Source organism: Cydia pomonella, chromosome 22 (assembly GCF_033807575.1).
Source record: "Cydia pomonella isolate Wapato2018A chromosome 22, ilCydPomo1, whole genome shotgun sequence".
In the NCBI taxonomy this organism is placed as follows: domain Eukaryota; kingdom Metazoa; phylum Arthropoda; class Insecta; order Lepidoptera; family Tortricidae; genus Cydia; species Cydia pomonella.
This window is the reverse complement of record NC_084724.1, coordinates 4,997,642-5,020,351: the sequence shown is the minus strand read 5'-3', so window position 1 is coordinate 5,020,351 and position 22,710 is coordinate 4,997,642. Positions and strand designations below refer to the sequence as shown.

Genomic DNA, 22,710 nt, shown 5'->3' with positions numbered 1-22,710 from the left:
TGCAATGCTACAAAACAATTAGTAGCGGCATTTCATTTCGTGTAAAAGTGAATACAATATACCGGTTTTTGGTACATCCCTGCTTTGTAGACAAATAGTTCGTTCCGTTCTTTGATGAATCATTTTCAATCCGTTCTTTTGTTCAATGACATAGTTTTGTTTGACAGCTAGTTCGTCGTATTTGTTTCGATACTACCCAACGAAAAGTACCTTTGTTTTGTGCAAATACACATTGAATCCCATGCAGGATTGAAATTAGCAATGACGCTGGGTCAATTTGAGAACGTAGGAGCCTTTATACGCAGGTGCAATGGGGCTACGTTGCGCTACGACCAAGCATGTCTGGAAATCATTACAACGGAGCCAATAAGCTTTATGAGCCAGTATGAAGAATGCCAGGGCTGTGTGTTACTGCCGACTGAGCCCCTCGCAAACTCTTCGTCTTACTTGTTAAAGACCTTAAGTCCCGTGCACTACACTATCGAGAATGGACGTGGCCAGATATGCAATGGTAAGTACTTTAATGAGATCAGGTTACGTAGGGGGGCAGCTAACCAGCTATTGTTCTCAAATGCATTTTGTTGCAATAACACGGTCAATGCGGCCTTTGTAAACATCTTTCAACACTAATTCAAGTTTTTAGTTCCACCTCAATCAATGTAATTATATTTTCAATTTGGCTTTTGTTCTTTGTTGTGTTGTCTATACATAGTTTTTTAGGGTTCCGTAACCAAACAAAAAAAGGGACCCTATTAATAAGACTCCGCTGTCCGTCCCTCCGTCCGTCTGTCACCAGGCTGTATCTCATGAACCGTTATAGCTAGAAAGTTGAATTTTTTACAGATGATGTATTTCTGCTGCCGTTATAACAATAAAATACTAAAAAGTACGGAACCCTCGGTAAGCGAGTCTGACTCGCACTTGTCCGGTTTTTCATATTTAACAAATTGAACACATATCTATATATAATCTAAATATCACTAGAAGTTTTCTTTGACAATACACCTTTATTCTCTCTGCTGGTGACTCAATGAATTTATCTTATTTTGTAGAAAGCTAATAAGATAAGATATATAAGTAGGTAATCAATTTTTTTGCAATACAGCAGTGTGTTTCGACCTTTTTTTTGACACATCCCTAATGGTATGTAAACAAAAATTCGCAAATGAATTGATTTATGGCTGGCAGAGACATATGTGGATGACAACTACGGTACCAAGATTCTGTTACCTACTAAATAAACCTGAAAGGTCCTCAGCAAGCTTGTCTGAATTTCATCTTCCCATACAAACGGTGTTTCATTCTCATTTTAAAACTATGTGTTGGATTGTAATGAAATTTTGCGCATATAATGCCAGAGATATATCTATGCCTGTAATTAGTTTATATGGCTCCAGCTTATAAAACAAACAAAATAGAGCAAAAACAAGTTTGTATGAAATATACAAATCCTATTGTAAATTTGCTGTATGTTTTTAACCATGGTATCTGAAGATGCATAAACTAATTACAGGACTAGATATACCTTATCCTATTGTAAGTACAAAGTTAGAGTTATGTAGGTAGTTGTTTTAAAATGAGAGCATAACTGTTTGTTTGTATGGAGGACAGAGCTTGCTGCAGACTCTTAACATAAAAAATGTAACCTTCATGGTAGGATGATTACAAACATAGTGTTTTCCAATTTACAGATTTCTGTATAATAGTTATAAGAATCTAGTGTATTTATAATTGGGTTAAATTTCATTTATTCAAAAATGAAATCCTGCTTTGTTTGCTTTTATGAAAGTTGATATTCCATTAAAACAGAGTGTACATCATAATATACATTGGGTGGTACAAGGTTAAAAAGAAATCGTTTTATTTTTATATAAATGTTGACACCAGCTCAAGCCAATGTCAATGGCGCCATAACCTTTATGTTATGCTCCATAAGATGACGCCACTTTTTGATATTTAACAAATTGAACACATATCTATAATTATAATCTAAATATCACTAAAAGTTTTCTTTGACAATACACCTTTATTTCAAATTCTCTTCGGTAAAGACAGTTGGGATGTGGTAAAACAGTAAAAGTATCTTAATCGCAAACTATTGAAATGCAATAAAAATAATTAGGCAAGTAAAGACAAGTGTGTTGCCACCAATATACTTGCATATTGGATTACCAACCAGGAATAGCATGCTTGCCATAATTCAATTATGAACTTTATCTTATAACCTCGGGGTCATGACTCATACAGCTTTACATATAAATATCTACATCACTGTTAATGTTAAAATGACATATATATCATATTCTAATTAATCCATATATTACATTTTAAACAAGTATATTATTCCTTGAGTAATAGTAGTTGACAAGGACTCTAATGCTTTAATGTAAAGGTTATTTTACTATGGCATACTTATGACATTTCATGTTTAATGCTTTGTTTTTATTATTATGCAATTTGTATACAATTAGAGACATTGTATTGAGAGTGTTATAGCTTTATATAATAAATATTATGATTAACACAACATTAACATTACATTAAATCATATGAATGGAACCATGGAAATTAGATCCCAAATCAATTTGGTTACAGCTATAAATATTTATTGTAATCTAGTTTAGAATTCTACCATTACCTTTCTAAATCAAATGATACATAACATATTTTAAGTGAATTGTGTTACAAGCAAGGATGTTATAGACAATAGCCCAAGTCCTCTCAGACATGAGAGGAGCCCTATGCCCAGTGGGACATATATGTATAGGCTAAGCTATTATATTATTATACTTTTCTTTTCAACTTCAACAATATAAACTGAAAATAGTTAAAAACTGGTGGAATGGTGATGGATAAAAACTACCCTATGCCCTTCTCTCCTCTAATACAAATTTGATCTGAAAAGAAAGAAAAAAAAGGATTAATGAGGCAAAAAAGCATTATTATTATTTTGACGACCGGTTTGGCCTAGTGGGTAGTGACCCTTCCTACGACGCTGATAGTCCCGGGTTCAAATCCTGGTAAGGGCATGTATTCGTGTGATGAGCATGGATATTTGTTCCTGAGTCATGGGTGTTTTCCATGTATTTAAGTATTTATAAATATTTATATATTATATATATTGTTGTCTAAGTACCCTCAACACAAGCCTTATTGAGCTTACTGTGGGACTTAGTCAATTTGTGTAATAATGTCCTATAATATTTATTTATTTACATGAAAAAAAATTACAGTGGTCCCCAATCTATAACTCTGTATCTTTAGGTATTTAATTAAAATAAAACAATATCTACCCTCAAATGGCTCCTTAAGCCAGTAAGGGTAGATGAAAACATTACATGATCAAATAATGTAGGTTAAAGTGAGGTCGTTCAGTGACAGATCCAGGCGGTTTTGTATTTGGTTGGTTAACCAATAAATGTTATAACTACCCGAAAATATACAAATTATTTGTTTACTTTTATTTAAATACCTAAAGACACAGAGTTATAGGTCGAGCCTGTATCTTAGAAACCATAAATCTAAATCACTTTACCGTTTAAGTGTGATAAAGTAACAGACAAACAGAGTTGCTTAAAGAAATTTGTTACTTAGATTGGACCATAAAGACCTTAGGATGATGGAGGAAATGTTCCTGCTTTTAAAGATATCTTATTGCTCTTTGTAGTTTAATCACATGATAGGATGAGTCACAAGTAACATGTAAACATCGCATATCAACTGAATAGTTTATTAGAGGTTATATGCAAATTCATATTTACGAGTAAATACAGCTAATATACCACATGTCTTGAGGTTTCATAGTTAATGGCTCCTCTACACGATGGCCCAGCGCAGGCCAGTCCAAGGGACGCATTTAAGCGTTAGAGGGAGTAAGTGATATTGCTATCTCATTCCACCCCATAGCTGCGTCCCTTAGACTGGCCTACGCTGGGCCATGGTGTAGAGGAGCCCTAATAGGCTATTACACTAACAAGTCTAATAAAACGGCTACTCTTTATGAAACGTCAAAACGTTTTTTACAAGTTTTTATTTAACTTGCCCTACTATGTAAGTTTGTTAGTTAGTGTGTTAAATACTAATCCGAACGAATACAATAAACTGTCTAAGTTTATTTGCTCCAGGCTCCTACCAGTTTCTCGAGTTTGGGCAGTACAGCATCAATCTCACCGATGTGACCAAGCAGCAATGCCAGCCCCGGATGACAGCGGAGCCGGATGCAGCCTCGCTGCCAATCCTCACCGCTGTACTAATCCTGCTGTCCATGGCCACGCTGTGGTATGTCGTCAAGGGCATCGGCAAGAGGATCATCGCTGGGAGACTGTATGCCAGATACTTTGCTAGGTAGGGCATGCCTGCCTCATTTTGGTTACTGCCTCGACCTAGCCTCAAATTGTAGGTACTGGAGGCCTACCATCAAAATCGAATGTCGTTATCTGCCTCTCTAATACTCTTGAATCTCTTTCTTGCTTGCTCGTTCTACCTGTGTAAACTTGTAATTGGCTTACTGGTTCTATTTCGCAACCTATTTTGTTACTCTAGCTGCAAGTTTTCCTCAAAAAAAATATTCGAGCCATAGAGATGCAGATAGACTCAGTTTGCACCGACTTCAATATAACAAAGTGAAGGGTGTCATTATGAACGTCATATTTTCATAGAAATTGGATATTAAGAATGCCATTGCCACACTTTGTTATTGGAAATGCTACGCAGATATTTGATTCATCGGACAATATACCCTGTATCTTTAGGTATTTAAATAAAAGTAAACAAAATCTACCCTCTAATGGCTCCTTAAGCCAGTTGAGATTAGATGAAAACATTACATGATTAAATAATGTAGGTTGAAATCGGGTCGTTCAGTGACAGATCAAGACGGTTTTGTATTTGGTCGGTTAACCAATAGGCGGGTACACACCGAGCAAGCATACGCACGAGGCCATTTCCTCGCGCACAAAACGGCCAGTGAAGACGTGCCTCGGTTGAGGCGGCGCGCTCAATAAATGTTATAGCAACCCGAAATTGTTTGTTTACTTTTAAATACCTAAAGATACAGAGTATACACACTAACGAGTTTCGTTTTTTGGATGCTGGCGGCACATTAAACAGAATATTAATGAAAGTATTGCTTTGCACAGAAAATTCACCATTCTTTCTTCTCGCTCAACCGGACAGAGATCAGAGTACCAACTGGGCAGCGCAGGGTAGGGAGGCATGACATCTGTATTTTTAGTCATGACTCCATACTGCTACCTGGCTAAACTGTGCTCAAAATGTTAAGTCTTCTACTGAAAGTGGCTTTTAAGTGCCTATGCATGAATATCATCTCATCGACGCTTTTTCAAGTTTTTAAAACGCGGGCAACATAAACGCCATTTATTTATTCGTATGGCATAATTGTTCAGTCGTTCATACATACACTTAGGCGCAAAACTGTCGCAATAGTAGCATCTTAGTAGAATGTGGAGAAGTTGATGTCGATCAAGGGGAGGGGCTCATGATTAATACATGACAGTACTCCTTACATTTTTCTACAATCGGCCTAACGTATGATGTACTTGGCGATTATTTTGTTATTTAGAATCGAAAAGTAGAAAACAAACATATTTATTTTTTCCTATATTTTTGTTTCCTCCTATGGAAACTCCAAATAGGGAACCATACATGATTAAGAAACTCTGCGTTTATAAAATCATCGTGAAATTGTTTTCATAGGACATCTTTTTGAAGTTACTTAAGTGACTTATATTAGTTCGGTGCAAAAGTGTACCATTAAAAACAGCCATAGAAAGTGTACCATACTACAAAACTTTGTTCATGATTCAAACAGTTGATACCTCATTCTATAGAGGCTGAATTTCTCATAATTCTTATTGAGGCTGAATATCATGTGTTAGGCCGATTTGTAGGAAATTTCAAGGAGTACTGTTATGTATTAATCATGTGCCCCTCCCCATGGTCGACATCAACTTCTCCACATTCTACTAATATGCTACTATTGGGACAGTTTAACGCCTAACCTCCTTATTCATAAACGTCTACTAAAGTTGCGATGCCGCTAATAATCGTTTGTCCCTTTCCATCTTACCAATACGTCGGAAAAGGACAAACGATTATTAGCGGCAACTAACTTTACGTACGTAACTTTAGTATACATTTATGAATAAGGGGGTTAGTGTATATTTTAAAGTTCTGTATCCATTGAATTACGTCACTGTCGAGGGCTTAACGCCATTAAAATGAATATGATGATTAAATCTTTAAAAAAATCCATTGAAAACAAAATCATATCTCAACACTACATGATATTGTTAACAACTTTCGCTTATGACTCTATCGTTCGTACTGTTGGTTAAGACTCGAGTCCTTTGAGTCCTCTGCTTTAAGACTCGACTCAGTTTTTCAGACTCTCATAATTAAGGCGAAACTCGAGTTCTTTTCGACTTATTAGAGTCCCGAGTCTTGTAGAGACTTGATGAGTCCTTTTCGGAGAACTTGTAATTTTTTACAAATAACTTCGAAATGCGTTGTCTTTATGTAAAATTCATGGATCAATAACGCCTATTTCCTTTACTGGAGTTTAGGTAAAACCTATAAAAATTTTGACTGAGTCTTTATTCGGAGACTCGAGTCCTTTTGAGTTGCGCTTAAAAGACTCAGAAGTTTTTTAAGCTCCGAGTCTCGTAAAAACGAGTCGAGTTCTTCAATTTAGACTCAAAAGACTTGAGTTCCTACCAACACTAATAGTTCGTGACGTCCACGATGACGCGCAGATTTCTCGAATCTAACCTTTAATGAAATGACATTACGTGTCAAGGGACGTGTCTTCGTGAATAACACGATCTATACATAAGTATTTATTGCAGGGAAGACAACGAGTTGGGCTCCGAAACGCGCGTTCTGACTACAGAAGCGAGCGTGCCCCGCTCTCCTACTCGCTCGCGTTTGCGTTCGCTTGACATCTTCCGCGGCGCTTCTATCGCTCTGATGGTAAGCCATATCATCACACATGCTCGAAAAAGATCTTGTTTCATGCAGTTGTACTGAAGGACAAAGGCATATATTGTTCCCTCGGGCGCCGATGCTCAAAAGACGCTAGTATGGTGATGGTGTGGCTCTAAACGGTCAAAGTGTTAAATATATGTGTTTACAGATCTTCGTGAACGCTGGCGGCGGTGGTTACGCCATCTTCTCGCACTCGGTGTGGAATGGTTTGACGGTGGCTGATGTCGTGTTCCCCTGGTTCGCTTTCGCCATGGGGCAGGCGTTGGTGCTGTCCTTGAATGCGAGGCTGAGGACTTCTCTGCCCAGGATCACAGCCCTGCAGCAGGTATAGTAGATATGTCGTCTTTCAAGGATGATATTAGGGTACTAACTTCTGATATCTATCATGGCCTCACACTCGGAGGCCGACGTCGTGTTCCCCTGGTTCACTTTCGCCATGGGGCAGGCGTTGGTGCTGTCCCTAAAGGCTGTTGTTCCTCTGCCCAGGATCACAGCCCTGAATGAATGAATGAAAGTTTATTCACAAGAACATAAACAACAACTAACATACATAACATAACATATAGAACTGCAGCAGGTATAGTAGTTATGTGGTCTCTCAAGGATGATATTCGGAACCCAACTGTTAGTTACATGTACAGATCTCAACTTCTGATAGGTACCGGAGAAGTGGAATCTTGAGCGTTGCGAGGGTTTAAAGGCACGAGGGTTAAATAAACTGCCTACTATATATACTAACTATGAAATACCAAAAAACGCAAACCAAATTAAATCCAAATGAACGTAATAAAATAGTTATCATTAAAAAAAATTTTTAAAGTCAATTTTACCAGCTAACATAAGGAAACAACTCAAAATTTGCATCTGATTACTTTGCCCCACATGTGGATAAAATGCAACTTTCTCATTAGTTTTTGATCAATCAAGAGGACCTTTACCAGTTGGTGTGGTGAAAATATATTTAATATGCGTTTTCCCTATGAAAAAGGGAGACAGTGACATCATATGAATCCATCACCTTTGAGTAAGATTTTGTTGTGTTTAAAATAATAGTTAATCCAAAAAAACTTCTTTTTGAGTGATGATGAGTGATAAAGACCATGAACCAGTGTTTACACTGAATCTATCCCTAGTAAACTAATTATACTCCGGCACAGCGACCTTGTCAGTAGAAAAAGGCGGCAAATTTAGAAAATGTAGGTGCGAAATTCAAATTTTCTTTGCGAAGTTCTGGAAAGTGTTGACTTCCCTTTTTCTACTGACAAGTTAGATGTGTTTTAGTATATTGCATATTTTCGTCAGGTGGCCCTCCGATCCCTTTTAATGGGCATGGCGGGCGTGGTGCTCGGGTCCGTGAGCACGTCGTGGGCCGGGGCGCGGCTGCCGGGCGTGCTGCAGCGCCTCGCCGCCATGTACCTCCTCGTGGGGGCTCTGGAGTGCGCTTTCATGAGGACCAGCCAGAATATTACACCTGGTGAGAAACATCCTATTAACATTAACAAAAATTATACGTGTTGTTTTTCGTTAATATCAAGGGTGAATTCCTGGGCTTAAATTAAGTAACTTTCTCAAATCCATCGGTATTGTAATTAACTCAATTTCAGAGATAATCAATAATTTATTTTTATCTGATAAGGTCCTTACGAGCGTGTACACTTGTCTTAGGGCCTGTTTACATATTGAGTAGTGTTTAGTACGAGTTAATACATTTGCTACTAAACGTAAGTACTATCTCGGACGATCGATGTTCGAAAAGACATTGATATGTCACAGTTTTCAATTGTTTAGTTTTACTTTTTATTTAATTAAAATTATATATATATATTTTTAAATTAACTATGCCATTTAGTTTTCTTAAACATATTTCCCCATACCCCGAAGTTAACAGAATTTAATAAAAACACGGTGTATATTTCTCCAAAATTAATGTCCTAAAATTAAATGGCTATTTCCGAGGGCAAATGCTCGAGGTAGTATGAAAAATAGCCAAATCTCAATAGATCTATCTATAACCAAAGATATATTGATTGAGTAAGATGCCTAAAATCTAAGACTATTTCGTGCATCGGATTTGACAGGTAAACGAGATGGCGCTGTACAGCTCCATACATTTTGCGGTAACTCTGTCAAAAGTTGACGTTTGACAATTCAGTGACCGCAAAACATATGGCGCAGTACAGCGCCATCTGTTTTGTATGTCAAACTAAGGTGCATGTTTTTGTCTCAGACTCTCTATTATAATCAATTCTCTTTGCTATAACTTAAAAGGATGCCAATACCTAAAACGCGCACACTATTTGTTGCATCGGAGTAAATGAGATAGCATGCTACTGCGACTGGGCAAGGGAATAATAAGAAAAATATTGAAATAATATTGAATTTAAATAATGTTCTCCATCTTGTATGTATAAGCATGTAGTAATATGTATTAGTTTATCTTTGGTATGTCATATAAGTAATAGTATTTGATCATAGTTTTGTAGGTTTACTTTTATTATGTTTAAATGTATGTATAATATTTTGTTTTTCGGTTAAATAATTTATGAATATCTTCTGCACCAACATATATGTCTCTGATTGACCCAATGGTTGACTGGTAGAGAATGTCTTTTGGCATTAAGTCCGCCATTTGTACATTTTTCTTTGTGCAATAAAGTTTAAATAAATAAATAAATGTGGATTATTTGTGTAATATTACTCGTTAGCGGTTTAGGTATAAATGTTTTGCAGACCCATAAGTCAAAAAAATTAAGACAGAACCTTTTAATGGTGACTTTGAGACCAATGTTTGCAATTATTTTCTGTCTAGCCGATTTCGTTCAATCATGTATCGAGTACGGCCACGGTCTTTGAAATATAATTAATATTAACACTTTTTTTTTGCTTATCTAAAATAAATGGTTTTAAAAAACTGCTTAAGTAACATCAATTTCAAGGACATTGAATGCTGACAGCCTCTTAAAATACCGTTATTAGATATAAGGTCTTTATAAGCATTTGCACACTAAATAATCAACCGCAATAATTTAGAGGAGGAGCAAATTTCATGACTTACCTGTATCCAAAGAAAATTTTAAATAGAGGTGGATTGTCAAAGAAAATTTTGTAGCCACAGTAAGTCTACAGCCATCTTTCGACACAGGATTAAAACTTTTAGAACGCCACTTGACTTTGATCTTTGTTCTTTCAATGATATGTTTTAAATCTGTTAAATATCAAAAAGTGGCGCCATCTTCCCGGGCATCGGGTAAAGGTTGTGGCGCCATCGCTCAAAACGATGCCGCCATACTTTTGGTCTTTGATTCTATTAGATGGCGCCACTTTTCTGGCGTTCTAAAAGTTTTAATCCTGCGTCGAAAGATGACAGTAAATGTACTTTGGCTACTCTCTTCATTTTCTTTGACAATCCACCTCTATTTCATTTTCTCTTTGCCTGTATCTATATTAGTTATAATTGAACTAATATATATTTTTGTACACAGGACGTTCTCTGTTCCGCGACATCGCGGCCGGCTGGCAGCAGTGGCTCGCTACTCTCTTGCTAGTAGCAGTGCAGGTATGTAGAAAAGTCTAAAACATACATTAATAAAATATACATATAATCGCATTTAAAATTAAAACAAAAATATTACTTTGCTAATCCGCGAAAAGATAACGTGCTGATCAATCAGTGCAATTTTTCATTTCATTCACACTTGCACAGTAGAGGGAGTGGTCAAGGTATAAATATGGCCGACCATTCTAGACAGCTCGTTCGGTTGTCGGACGTCAGACCGTTAACATCTCCTGAGGATGCCTCGAGAGGTCGAAACACGTGTCGAGTTTTTTAGTTTTAATGGTGGTTTCTTATATTTATTTTGAGAGGGTGGGAACATTAGTTGCATGTAAAAATACGCAAGTAAGTATAACGGGTTAGCACTGATTGAGCACGTTATCTTTTCGCGGATTAGCAAAGTAATATTTTTGTTTTAATTAGTATGGATTTCCACAAAGTAACGCCTGATTCTATTCATTACCAAATCGCATTCAAATATTTTTTTTTTCATACTACGTCGGTGGCAAACAAGCATACGGCCCGCCTGATGGTAAGCAGTCTCCGTAGCCTATGCACGCTTGCAACTCCAGAGGAGTTAGTTACATGCGCGTTGCCGACCCTAAACCCCTAAATATTGTTAGGTATGTAGAGAGGAAAATGGGGACCAACTGCGTCTTAAAGGTAAACGTTGTTGCAGATCTGCGTGACGCTGACGGTGGCGGCGCCGGGCTGCCCGCGCGGCTACGCCGGGCCCGGCGGCCTGCACCGCTCCGCCGAGGGCAGGGACCTCGCCAACTGCACCGGCGGCATCGCCGGCCACATCGACCGGTGAGCCTCATAACCAGGGGTCGGACAAAAAGTGCGGATGACGTAAAAATGACGTACTTAATCTTGCACACAGGATGATGTTTGAGTTTGTATTTAAACTTCCGTGTGACATGTAGTAACAAAGTAGTATTAATGAAGTAACAAAATAATCGTAAATAAATCCATGGAATTAATAATACAGGTGGTAGGGTGATGTAGTGAATAAAATAAATTTCACGAAACTTGTTACCATAAGGTATAATTATTTAAAATTAGTTAGAACAAGTCTGTGGGATCCTCAGATAAATAGGTTTAATAGTCAAAAGTGGGAACAGTAGGTAAAATTAGCAGTATACGTGTTTGTCACGTACCTCCAAAAACGGAAAATTGCCACAATATTCGAGTAAAGATGACATTTTAGAGCGTTTTCTTATATATTAGTAAATATAAATTTTAGCTAAATATAATCGTGAAGATACAATAGCTAAACAATAACGAAGTCAATTTATTGTTCAGTCAGCGTCAAATACTTCGTAGCAGTCAAAGTAGCCAAATAGTTCGGTACACCATATATTTAGTATGGTGTACCGAACTATTTGGCCACTTTGACTGCTACGAAGTATTTGACGCTGACTGTTCATCTGATTGACAATGTGTCAGTCAAAAACGTACTTACTCATTTCAAGTGGCGATATCGTTTAATAAAGAGGTCAATAAAGAGATTGATAAATGATACGTGATAATTGTTTATGAAAATCAAAAATACTATTTGAAATCATCCTATAAGTGGTTTGACGTCATTCGCACTTTTTGTCCGACCCCTGCTCATAACATAAGCTTTTGCCAAAAATTTCAACAAAAGAAAACCTTATAGTAAAATAACCGGCCAAGAGCATGTCGGGCCACGCTCAGTGTAGGGTTCCGTAGTTACTCTTACGTCACAATAAGCTAAACTGGAGCTTAAAGTATAGTAAATTGTTAACCAAGGGATGAAACGGTACCTTTCACCCGAGTTAAACAAATAGGCAAATTTGCATAATCAGTACCTAATTAAAGTAAGTCTTTTTACTATGAAAGGAAAACTTTTTGCGATAACTCAAAAACAGCTAAACTGATCATGTCCGCTATAGTTTTCATTTAATGTCTTTCTTAAGCTCTACTTCCACGATTTTTTTCATATTTTTTGGACCTATGGTTCAAAAGTTAGAGGGGGGGGGGGACACAATTTTTTTTTCTTTCGGAGCGATTATCTCCGAATATATTCACTTTATCAAAAAATGTTTCTTGAAAACCCCTATTAGTTTTGAAAGACCTTTCCAACGATACCCCACACTCTAGGGTTGAAGCGAAAAAAAAATTTCACCCCCACTTTACGTGTAGGGGAGGTACCCTAAAAAAAATTAAATTTTTAGATTTTATTGTACGACTTTGTCGGCTTTATTGATTTATATATCCATGCCAAATTTCAGCTTTCTAGCACTAACGACCACGGAGCAAAGCCTCGGACAGACAGACAGACAGACAGACAGACAGACAGACAGACAGACGGACATGGCGAAACTATAAGGGTTCCGTTTTATGCCATTTGGCTACGGAACCCTAAAAAGGCGGACTTAATGCCATGAGGCATTCTCTACCAGTCAACCTTTACATAGTTAAAAAAAAAAAAAAAAAGATAGTAAAGTATACGAATAAAAGTTGCATCACTTTCCGCCAAATGATAGTATTTAAATTAACTTTGTTCACAGAATGGTGTTCGGCGAAGCCCACCTCTACAAATACGGTACCTTCCACGACATATACCGCACCACCGTGCGCCACGACCCCGAGGGGCTGCTGGGCATCCTGTCCGGGCTGCTCGTGGTCCAAGCCGGAGCCCACGCCACCAGGATCATGCTGGCTTACAACCATGCCAGGTCAGTGACTATTGGCACAGAATAAGTAAACATACTACCGTACAGAAAATAAACTTCCTACAAAACCGAAGTTTGACAGCGATTCAGGGACTAATCATGTTGTACCTTTCTTATGTATGGTTATCCCTTTCGGCAATTTAGGGTTGTCAAAATTCAAGGCATTATCTTATCTGTGGTGGTACACGAACAGGGACAAGTTGCGCCAACCCTAATTGCTCGGAGCACTGCTGAGTTGTATTTCCGAAAACATCTCGTTTTCAAAGTTACCCAATTTCACCTTACCTGCTATCAAAGACAATTTGAAATAGAAGTGGATTCTCAAAGAAAATTTTGTAGCCTCGGTAAATTTACTGCCATCTTTCGACACATTATTAAAACTTTTAGGACGCCATTTGACTGATCCTTATAGGGAGCGTGCATGAACTGTAGGAGGCAGCACAGGAGCCGTCAGATTTTTGGCGCGAGGCTGTGATGTTTTTTGTTCCGATGTAGCCCACAAGATGGCAGAACCTACTATGCACAAGAAAACACGTGACGTGTAAATGTGCATGTTTATGGTTCCGATTCAGGCCACAAGATGGCAGACCCTCCAACGCGCACGGTCCCTATTCTTTCACCGATATGTGTTCAATTTGTTAAATATCTAAAGAGGCGCCATCTTACCGCCCTTACCGGGCATCGGCTAAAGGTTGTGGTGCAATCGCTTGAAACGGTGCCGCCATACCTTTGACCTTTGATCTATTAGATGGCGCCACTTTTTGATATTTAACAAATTTAACACATATCGTTGAAAGAATAAGGATCAAAGTCAAATGGCGTTCTAAAAGTTTTAATCATGTGTTGAAATATGGCAGTAAATTTACTGTGACTACAAAGTTTTCCTTGACAATCCACCTATATTTCAAATACGCGGCATCTAGTGAAAACCGCATGAAAATCCGTTCTTTTCTGGTCGATTGTTAAAGTTTTTTTTGACAATTTTATTTCATACAGTAGAATGAAATGATTATCACATAACTGGATGGCATTTGCTCACTTTCCAACTTTTTTTTCTCAGGGCCCGCATAATGCGCTGGGTATTCTGGTCCCTAGTCTTCGGAGTTACCGGTGGCGCCCTCTGCATGTTCTCCAAAAACGACGGCCCGATTCCTATCAACAAGAACCTATGGAGCGTCTCCTTCTGTCTGGTGACGGCTGCTATGGGGTTCATGGCGCAGGCCGTTCTCTATTACGTCGTGGATCTGAAGATGAAGTGGGGCGGCCGTCCGTTGTATTACGCCGGTGAGTTTTACTATTACTACAATGGGACCACCTTTAGTCATTACTAACTGTGCTTAAGCGACAAAATGACAGAGTGTAGAATTGACACCATGAACTTCAAATTCCTATGAAACTATTACTGTGGTAGTACTACACACTTTATTGCTACACAGTCGGTTGGTATAGGATAGGATTATCATAGGGACCATTATTCGATGCAAGAGGTATATTGAGATCACATCATGGGGCGGCTTGCAGTTGGTTGGGTGAGATTTGGTGGGCTATATGATTGCCTTGAACGTCGGGGCATGCGAGTATGACTTGACGACGAGTCCGCGCGTTTACTGTATCTAAAGATCGGTTACACCAAACCGTCTGTGACCGTTAAAGCTTTCGCTAGATTGTATTGTATGGGAAGTTTCATATATCACTGCTGTGGGACGTTGATCAGTTCCCTAATTGTGATTGATGCAAATGGCCGTAAATGATACAGCTCTTTATAAACATTTATTATTTCTCTCAGAAATGTTACATTTACCGGTTGTTTCCAATTTCTCGCGACCAAATGCTGGAATGATATCCCTCCACCTGTAAGACGGCTCAAAAATAAGAAAACTTATAAACACCATTTTAAAAGAGATACTGTTTGAACACGAAAAACAGGGATATCATGTGGCTTTTTGTTGCAGATTTTAGGAAGGTGTGATTTTTTAGGAACTAATTGGTATTTCGGAGGTATTCTAGGGAATTTTTAACCAAACCGAAGTGTATAGCTGAGTCGGAACCCTTTAGTTTTTGCTGCAATGCCCACAGCGTACAGCAAGTAAATTAATTTCTCGTGTTTAGTGATATTATTTTTACTGTTAATTAAATAGTGTACTTTAGTTTTATTCTGTTTGTAATGTTAGCTAATGTATTTGTAAATTGTGTGTTTCTGCACCCTCATGAGCAGGTCTTCTAAAAAGCAAAATGCCTATAACGAAAGAGGGGTAGGCATAGACCACGGATTTCCACTTGCTACGATCCTGACATACCTCTTTCGCTTCCTTCACTTTCATAACATTTCTCATACACGCTCGTCAGTTTAGGATGATCTTGACCTGGCCCAGGATTTACCCGATTTGATCAGAGAAAGTCCGCCGAGGTCTACCCCTTCCAGAAGAATATCCCTATAATATTGTTTTATGTATGTATTTATCTATAATTTCAGGTCAAAACGCGCTGTTCCTCTACCTAGGCTCCGAGTTACTGAAGAAGCACTTCCCGCTCCACATCCACGTGGCCGCCGCCACGCACGCCCAGCTGCTGGCCGCGCACGCCTTCGCCACGCTCGTGTGGATCGCCGTCGCTATAGCGCTGCACAGGAAGAGGATCTTTATCACGCTCTAATAAGGTTCGGATTGGCAATGTTGGTTGGTTTTCAGTTTTATTATAGGGGAATCATTTGTGGCTCATGGAAAGTTGTTTATATTGCGTTTACCCTTTGAACGCTACGCCTGTCGTGCGCGGCGCGTCGTTTGACGTATTTGGCGCGCAAAGGGTTAATAAGGTTGGAAGTTGATAAAAAAAAAAATACCGGCCATGTTTACTTTTTTTTTGATAAATACTTTAGTTATAAAATGAAATGTTTTTGTATAAAATTGCAAAAAGCCAATGAAAATATTGATTATACTGAAAACTATCTTTTTAAGTAAACATCCCAATATTTGACACCCCAATTCCAATGACGACCAATTTTATACCCTGAAGGTGCCAACAACTGGGACAGTCGGTCGAACATTGGGACATTATTGAGAGGTTAAAATTACCAAGCTAAGTCATTTTGAATCTTAATAGTCATAAAACGCCTCTAGTGGATTTTCTCACAAAATAGACTGGGTATATTAGATATCCCTTGCACATGAAATTAATCTTTAGTTAACTGTAATAAAATGCTTTATTACTTGTACTGAAACTGGTAAATACAAAGATTTGGGTTACCGGACGGTCAAATGTTAGTTTAAGGGCGTCCGCTAGATGGTGCGGGTGCACAGAGCGCACGCACGCATGCCGATGCAATTGTAGGTAAAATCCAACTAGACTATTTTTCATTAAGACGAAAGTGCGCGAAATATCCTTTCCTTACAAGCAGTCCTCATTTTGCTCTTTGGACATAAACATTATTGAAAATATTTTGACACAATTTTTTGTATATCGATCGCAGCTGTGATATATATATATATAATTTGAAAAAAAATCTATCGAAGGGGGTTAGATATTTTTCAAATTTTTAATTATTATTAGAGTTGGAAGCATTTAAAAATAAAAATTAGTATGAAACCTGTTTTTCGTTCCTAATTTTTACAATAATAAAAAGTAAAACAAGGAGCATAGCTATGGTTAATATACATCAAATTATGTAAAAATATTTTCCATAATGTCAATATTCAAAAAGGAAAATTGGGACTACGTTTGTATGGAGAAACGACCGTCCCCTTTCGTCCGCTCCGTGCAACCGCGCTAACTAGCGGACGACCTTATTTAAGGACATGTTGCATATATGGACGTTACTATTATGAGTATCCAATTATTGACCGTTTATACCGACAGAAACCCAGGCACAGAAACCGAGCCGGCGCCATATTGTATCCGTGAGGCTTTTTGGCGGTGGGGTGTGAATTTATAAATACCCATATGTGCAACTGGATGTATAACTGAAATATAAAAGCGTACTAACCTATATAACCATATCAATCTATGAATTATATTGACTTAGTGTTTATAATTTTGATTTGCATCTTTTCACCAAATAATGTATTTTAGAAAATATGAAATTTGTGATATTGATATGTAACTCGATTATTATTAAATTTATCAATTATTGTTACTGTAAAAATGCTAAAATGATCTTCTAAATCGTATACATATAAACGAGCAATTCTTGTATATGTTTATATATTTCGGGGATTTCGGAAACGACTTTAACGATTTGGATGAAATATGTTATATGGGGGGTTTCCCAGGACAAAAAATCGATCTAGTTAGGTCTTATAAACTCGCATTATTGAGTTTTTATATGTCGGTCGATATTATACATATATTATACATTAAAGTGCTTAGATAAATAAACACATTTTTTAAACTGCATTTGCATTTAAAACTTATCCAGTGACCGATATTTTTTTAACTTTCATAGAATGCTTGCGCTTATAATTGAATAAAGCATGCAAAGCATGTAAATGCATGCTGCAAGCATGTAAAAAATTTGATGTTTTTTTATAAGTACTTATAAATGATTCGGCCAAGTTATGTTCTAATGCATGGGAAAGACAAACAAATTATATCCAGCTTGAAACGAATGTAGTATGATACCTTTGGGTATGGTGCTTTACGCACTAGCGCCCCCCCCCCCCCTACCTGACGCAACCCCCCTTTTAGCATGAAATATGTCCAGGTTGACAGTATATTTTAATTTTTGCGAAAAGTATTAGTTAGGAAAAAAAGTGTCTATTTAAGAAATAATCCTTAATAAATTCTTAACAAATAAGGTTATATAATTTTTTTGATATGATGCACCATTTTTATGTTATGCTGCTAGATGAACTTCGACAAAATTTAGCCGTTGAACAGGCTGGTTCTCCCTATACGATTTCTTTCAGTACTATGTTATATTCTAGTTCATCTGGCTGTAACATGAAAATGATACATGTTACAGCTAATACATAACATTTCCAAAAAAACATAATTTGACCGAATCAAAAGAACATAAAGGAATTTGGCCTCCAGTAGAATTGAGATTAAAAAAGCGCTAGGAAACATTCGTTGACTTTATTAGATGCCTTGACTTACGAATGCCGTTCTAAGCAAAAAATTTGATTTGATATGAAATATAATTTTGAAAGCAGATGTATGAAAATATGTTTATACTTAACAAAACATTACTTATTTAGTTTGAAATAAAAGTAACACTATAGTGATTTGGAAAATAAAATTTGAACCTTTATATACGCGTGTGTATTGTCAAAGAGCACTGATTGTAATAGAGAGGTAAAGTCTAAGAAAAAAATGTGCTCCTTATTTTGACACCCAAAACAGATGGCGATGTTTGCGGTCACTGAATTGTCAAATGTCAACTCTTGACAATCAGAGTTACCCCAAAATATATGGAGAATGCATGTCAAATTCGAAGCACGATATTGTCTTAGATTTTACGCATCTTAATCAATTTATCTTTGATATTGTCTAGACACTCTTAGACATTAATAATTTGCTTATTGATCCCGAAACTACTACACGTATCCATGAAACGAGTAAAAATTTTTTTTCCATAAACACATACTCAAAATACGCGTACGCCCCCTCCCCTCACCCCCTTATTCGTCAATCGGGCAATAAAAACCTCTCATAGCGGTCTGTGTTACGCAGAGATAGCATCAAATGTATGATGGCAACCAACGTGGCCAAATATAATAGTGGCTATTCGGGCAGCAGCGGATTTTCCTGGGGTCCGGATTAGCGAGTTTCTACTGTGTTTCGGAAATATCGTAGTCAAAGAAAATTAAAAATAGAGGTGGATTGTCAAACAATACTTTGTAGCCACAGTAAATGTCTGGCATCCTTCGACCCATGATTAAAACTTTTAGAACGCCATTTGACTTTGATCCTTATTCTTTCACTGATATGTGTTACATTTGTTAAATATCAAACAAGAGGGCCATCTTACCGAGCATCGGCTAAAGGTTGTGGCGCCATTGCTCAAAACCGTGTCGCCATACCTTTGGCCTTTGATCTATTAGATAGCGCCACTTTTTGATATTTAACACACATCAGTGAAAGTATAAGGATCAAAGTCAAATGGCGTTCTAAAAGTTTTAATCATGTGTTGAAAGATGGCAGTAAATTTACTGTGGCTACAAAGTTTTCTTTGACAATCCACCTCTATTTCAAATTCTCTTTGATCGTAATACACCTTTGATACTAACATAAACATAATTTATTTATAAACACATATTCTATGGTTACATTCATAAAAAACAAAGATTAAAAAAATAGCGATGGTTTACATGTGCCTGAACTGTGATTCCCTGTGTTTCAGGCGAGAAATATGGCAAACATTGTTTATGAAAATTAATTTTCATTTATAAAATATACTGTTTTGTTACAAGTGAATTCTCAAGTATATCAGCAGCTTTAGAAATAAGGATATATTCTGGTATATTTGGCTACTTTGGCCGCCACTGTCTTTTTGATACTTTCACAGTTGGCGATATAAGTTAACCATTCGTAAGCCTTATTACCATGTCATAAGGTATACTACTGGGTAAATATTTCGCGGGTTCGTTTGTATTATTTGGGCATTTTTCAATCCGCTCACATTGCTCGCATGTGTGCGTAGCATACGCCGCAGTGGATTATAATAGATAGAACATCACGCATGATGCAAAGAAAAATTGAAATAGAGGTGGTTTGTAGCCACAGTAAATTTACTGCCATCTTTCGACACATCATTACAATTTTTAGACCGCCATTTGACTTTGATCCTTATTCTTACACTGATATGTGTTAAATATCAAAAAGTGGCGCCATCTTACCGGGCATCGGCTAAAGGTTGTGTCGGGATAGCTCGAAACGATGCCGCCTTACTTTTGGCCTTTGATCTATTAGACGGCGCCACTTTTCAGTTTCATTTAACACATATCAGTGAAAGAATAAGGATCAAAGTCAAATGGCGTTTTAAAAATTGTAATTATGTGTCAAAAGATGGCAGTACTGTGGTTACAAAGTTTTCTTTGACAATCCACCCCTATTTCAAATTCTCTTTGATAGTAGGTAACGTGAAATTGGGTAACTTAGAATACGAGATGATTTCGGAAATACAACTCACAATTTGACTTAATCATAAAGAAGTGGTCATGCACGTATATTTCATCAATTATCGCACTTTGGCAATAGATACCCACTTACCTTAGAACGTATTGGTAAACGTTGCTTGTGTACATAAGTAGTGCTTCTTAGTTGAGTATATATTTTCGAAATTAACCCATGCACCACGTCGTCGGGGTCACATAAGTTACATAAAAATTGCTCATATTTAGGATAGCGGTCCCTATCTAGTGATAACACAATTTATTTCATGTAATATGTATAGAGAAAGTTAAATGTAATTATATCCTCCAATTAATGTGGTTATCAGGTCTCACCGCCCATGACCACTATAATTGTAAGGTACAGTCGCCATCAGATATATAAGCGGCCTAGATGCTCACAAATATATCAACACTGTTTAGATATTTTTATGCGCCTCAGCCGCTCCGATATATCTGATGGCGACTGTAAGGTTATAAGGTTTATTTTCGTTATTTGCTTGGCGTTTATAATGGATTACTAATTTTGCGCCAACGTATTGGTGAAAGACAAGATATATGATCCTATGTTTATGTATAGTTTTTTCATGTTATTTTTTATACGTCTAATATAAAAATAGGTATGTCCGCTTAGATATTAACTAAAAAGCAAATAAAACTTATAGATTCAGATATATAAATGTGATATTTGCTAATGATTCGGTCAAATTATGTTTTTAGAAAAACAGATTATATCCAAATTGAAACTAATGCAATATGATACCTTTGGGTGTAGTAATATAACCACACTGGCATCCCGTCTGCTTCCCCCCTGACGCAACCCCCCTTTTAGCATGAAATATATCCCAGTTGACAGTTTTTTTTTATTTTTTGGGTAAAGTGTACATTTTAGGAATAAAGTGTCAATGAAATAAATAATCCTTATTAAATTCTTAACGAAAAGCTATTTTTTTATATGATGCACCATTTTCATTTCATACCTAGAGGCTAGATGAAGTTCAATAAAATTTAGCCTTTGCACAAGCTGGTTCTCCCTATACAATATCTTTCAGTACTATTTTATATTGAACTTCAACAAGTTAATACATGAATATAGTGAATCTTACCAAAAAATGCATATATTAAATAGAATAGAATAGAAAAACGTTTATTGCAAAACCATCTGCAAACATCACCACATTAGAAAACAAAAAAAAGTAAGAAAGAAGATCTAATACACTAAACAGTTATAACTACTTGTAACTTATACTAACATTTTAACATGCCCAGGGCAAGAAGATAGCTCAGAACAGTAAAGGCAGCGTCACACAGTGATTTAGCAAGTATTTTCAGGATATTCAGGACTATTTATTACTTTGACACTGTTTTCGTAACTCTAATACTTTTTTCAAAAATGAATAACCGTCAACCGAAACATATTTCATGCTAGAAGAGGGGTTGCGTCGGGGGGGGGGGGGGGGTAATTACGTACGCTAGATGTAATTTGTTTGTCATCCCCATACATTTGAACATAACTTGACCGAATCATAAATGAGGCATTATCTATGAAAAGAGACCTTATTGTCGATGGCGCTTACGTCGCACTGCGTCGCGCAGCGTTGTATTTGTATCGGAGCATCGTTTATGACGGCGGAAGCGCCATCGACAATAAGGTCCCTTTTCATAGATAACGTCACAAATGAAAGTCACATGATCTATACATATAGTTGAAAATCTAAGCGAACACACTAGTTTTGGACAAAATAATGTTTATTTTCTTTTATTTTTCAATTAGATAATGTTAAAGATTGAGTTAACATTAATCTTAGAACTTACACATTGTAATTGTAATAAAATGTTTATTTTCCATTTACTTTCAATAAATGATTTAATTTGTATTGTTGTTTTGATATATTAATCCAATTTTTATTTCGTGACACAGACCCGTACTCCTTCATCCCGACCATAGAGAAAGCGAGCCATCCCTAGCATAGTGCTCATTCCATACATCAGTTTTGTTAACAAAACGCTCATTTTCGTAGTAGACATCTAGCGTCAAGTACCAGATTTATCAGTACCGCTACTTGACAATAGATGTCGCGATGAACCTAGTCTGCTCAACCATTTTCAGCTAATATTATAACCGGATTAACCGGAACTCTATTTTCAACTCCTGCTTGTAATATTAGTTGTATATTGTTGAGAAATACGATTTTTGTTAGTCGCGTCACCAGAGACATCTAGTGTAAAGTAGCAGTACTGATAATCCCTGTACTCGATGCTAGATGTCGACTACGAAAATAATAAGCGCAACCTGCAATCCCGCGCAACGAGGCTCCGTCGACTCAGGGAACGAGACAATGAT

General features: G+C 37.1%; 1 protein-coding gene across 1 annotated transcript; it reads left to right on the top strand.

The window, feature by feature from the left end:
- The first annotated feature begins 125 nt into the window (after positions 1–125).
- On the top strand, positions 126–22,243 carry LOC133530348 (heparan-alpha-glucosaminide N-acetyltransferase-like). Its single transcript, XM_061868255.1, has 10 exons — positions 126–511; positions 4,125–4,344; positions 6,867–6,990; positions 7,154–7,330; positions 8,308–8,479; positions 10,488–10,561; positions 11,238–11,368; positions 13,096–13,263; positions 14,321–14,544; positions 15,734–22,243. The coding sequence occupies exons 1-10, from the start codon at positions 262–264 to the stop codon at positions 15,910–15,912; spliced, it is 1,719 nt and encodes a 572-aa protein (XP_061724239.1). The 5' UTR covers positions 126–261; the 3' UTR covers positions 15,913–22,243.
- The last annotated feature ends 467 nt before the right edge of the window (positions 22,244–22,710 follow it).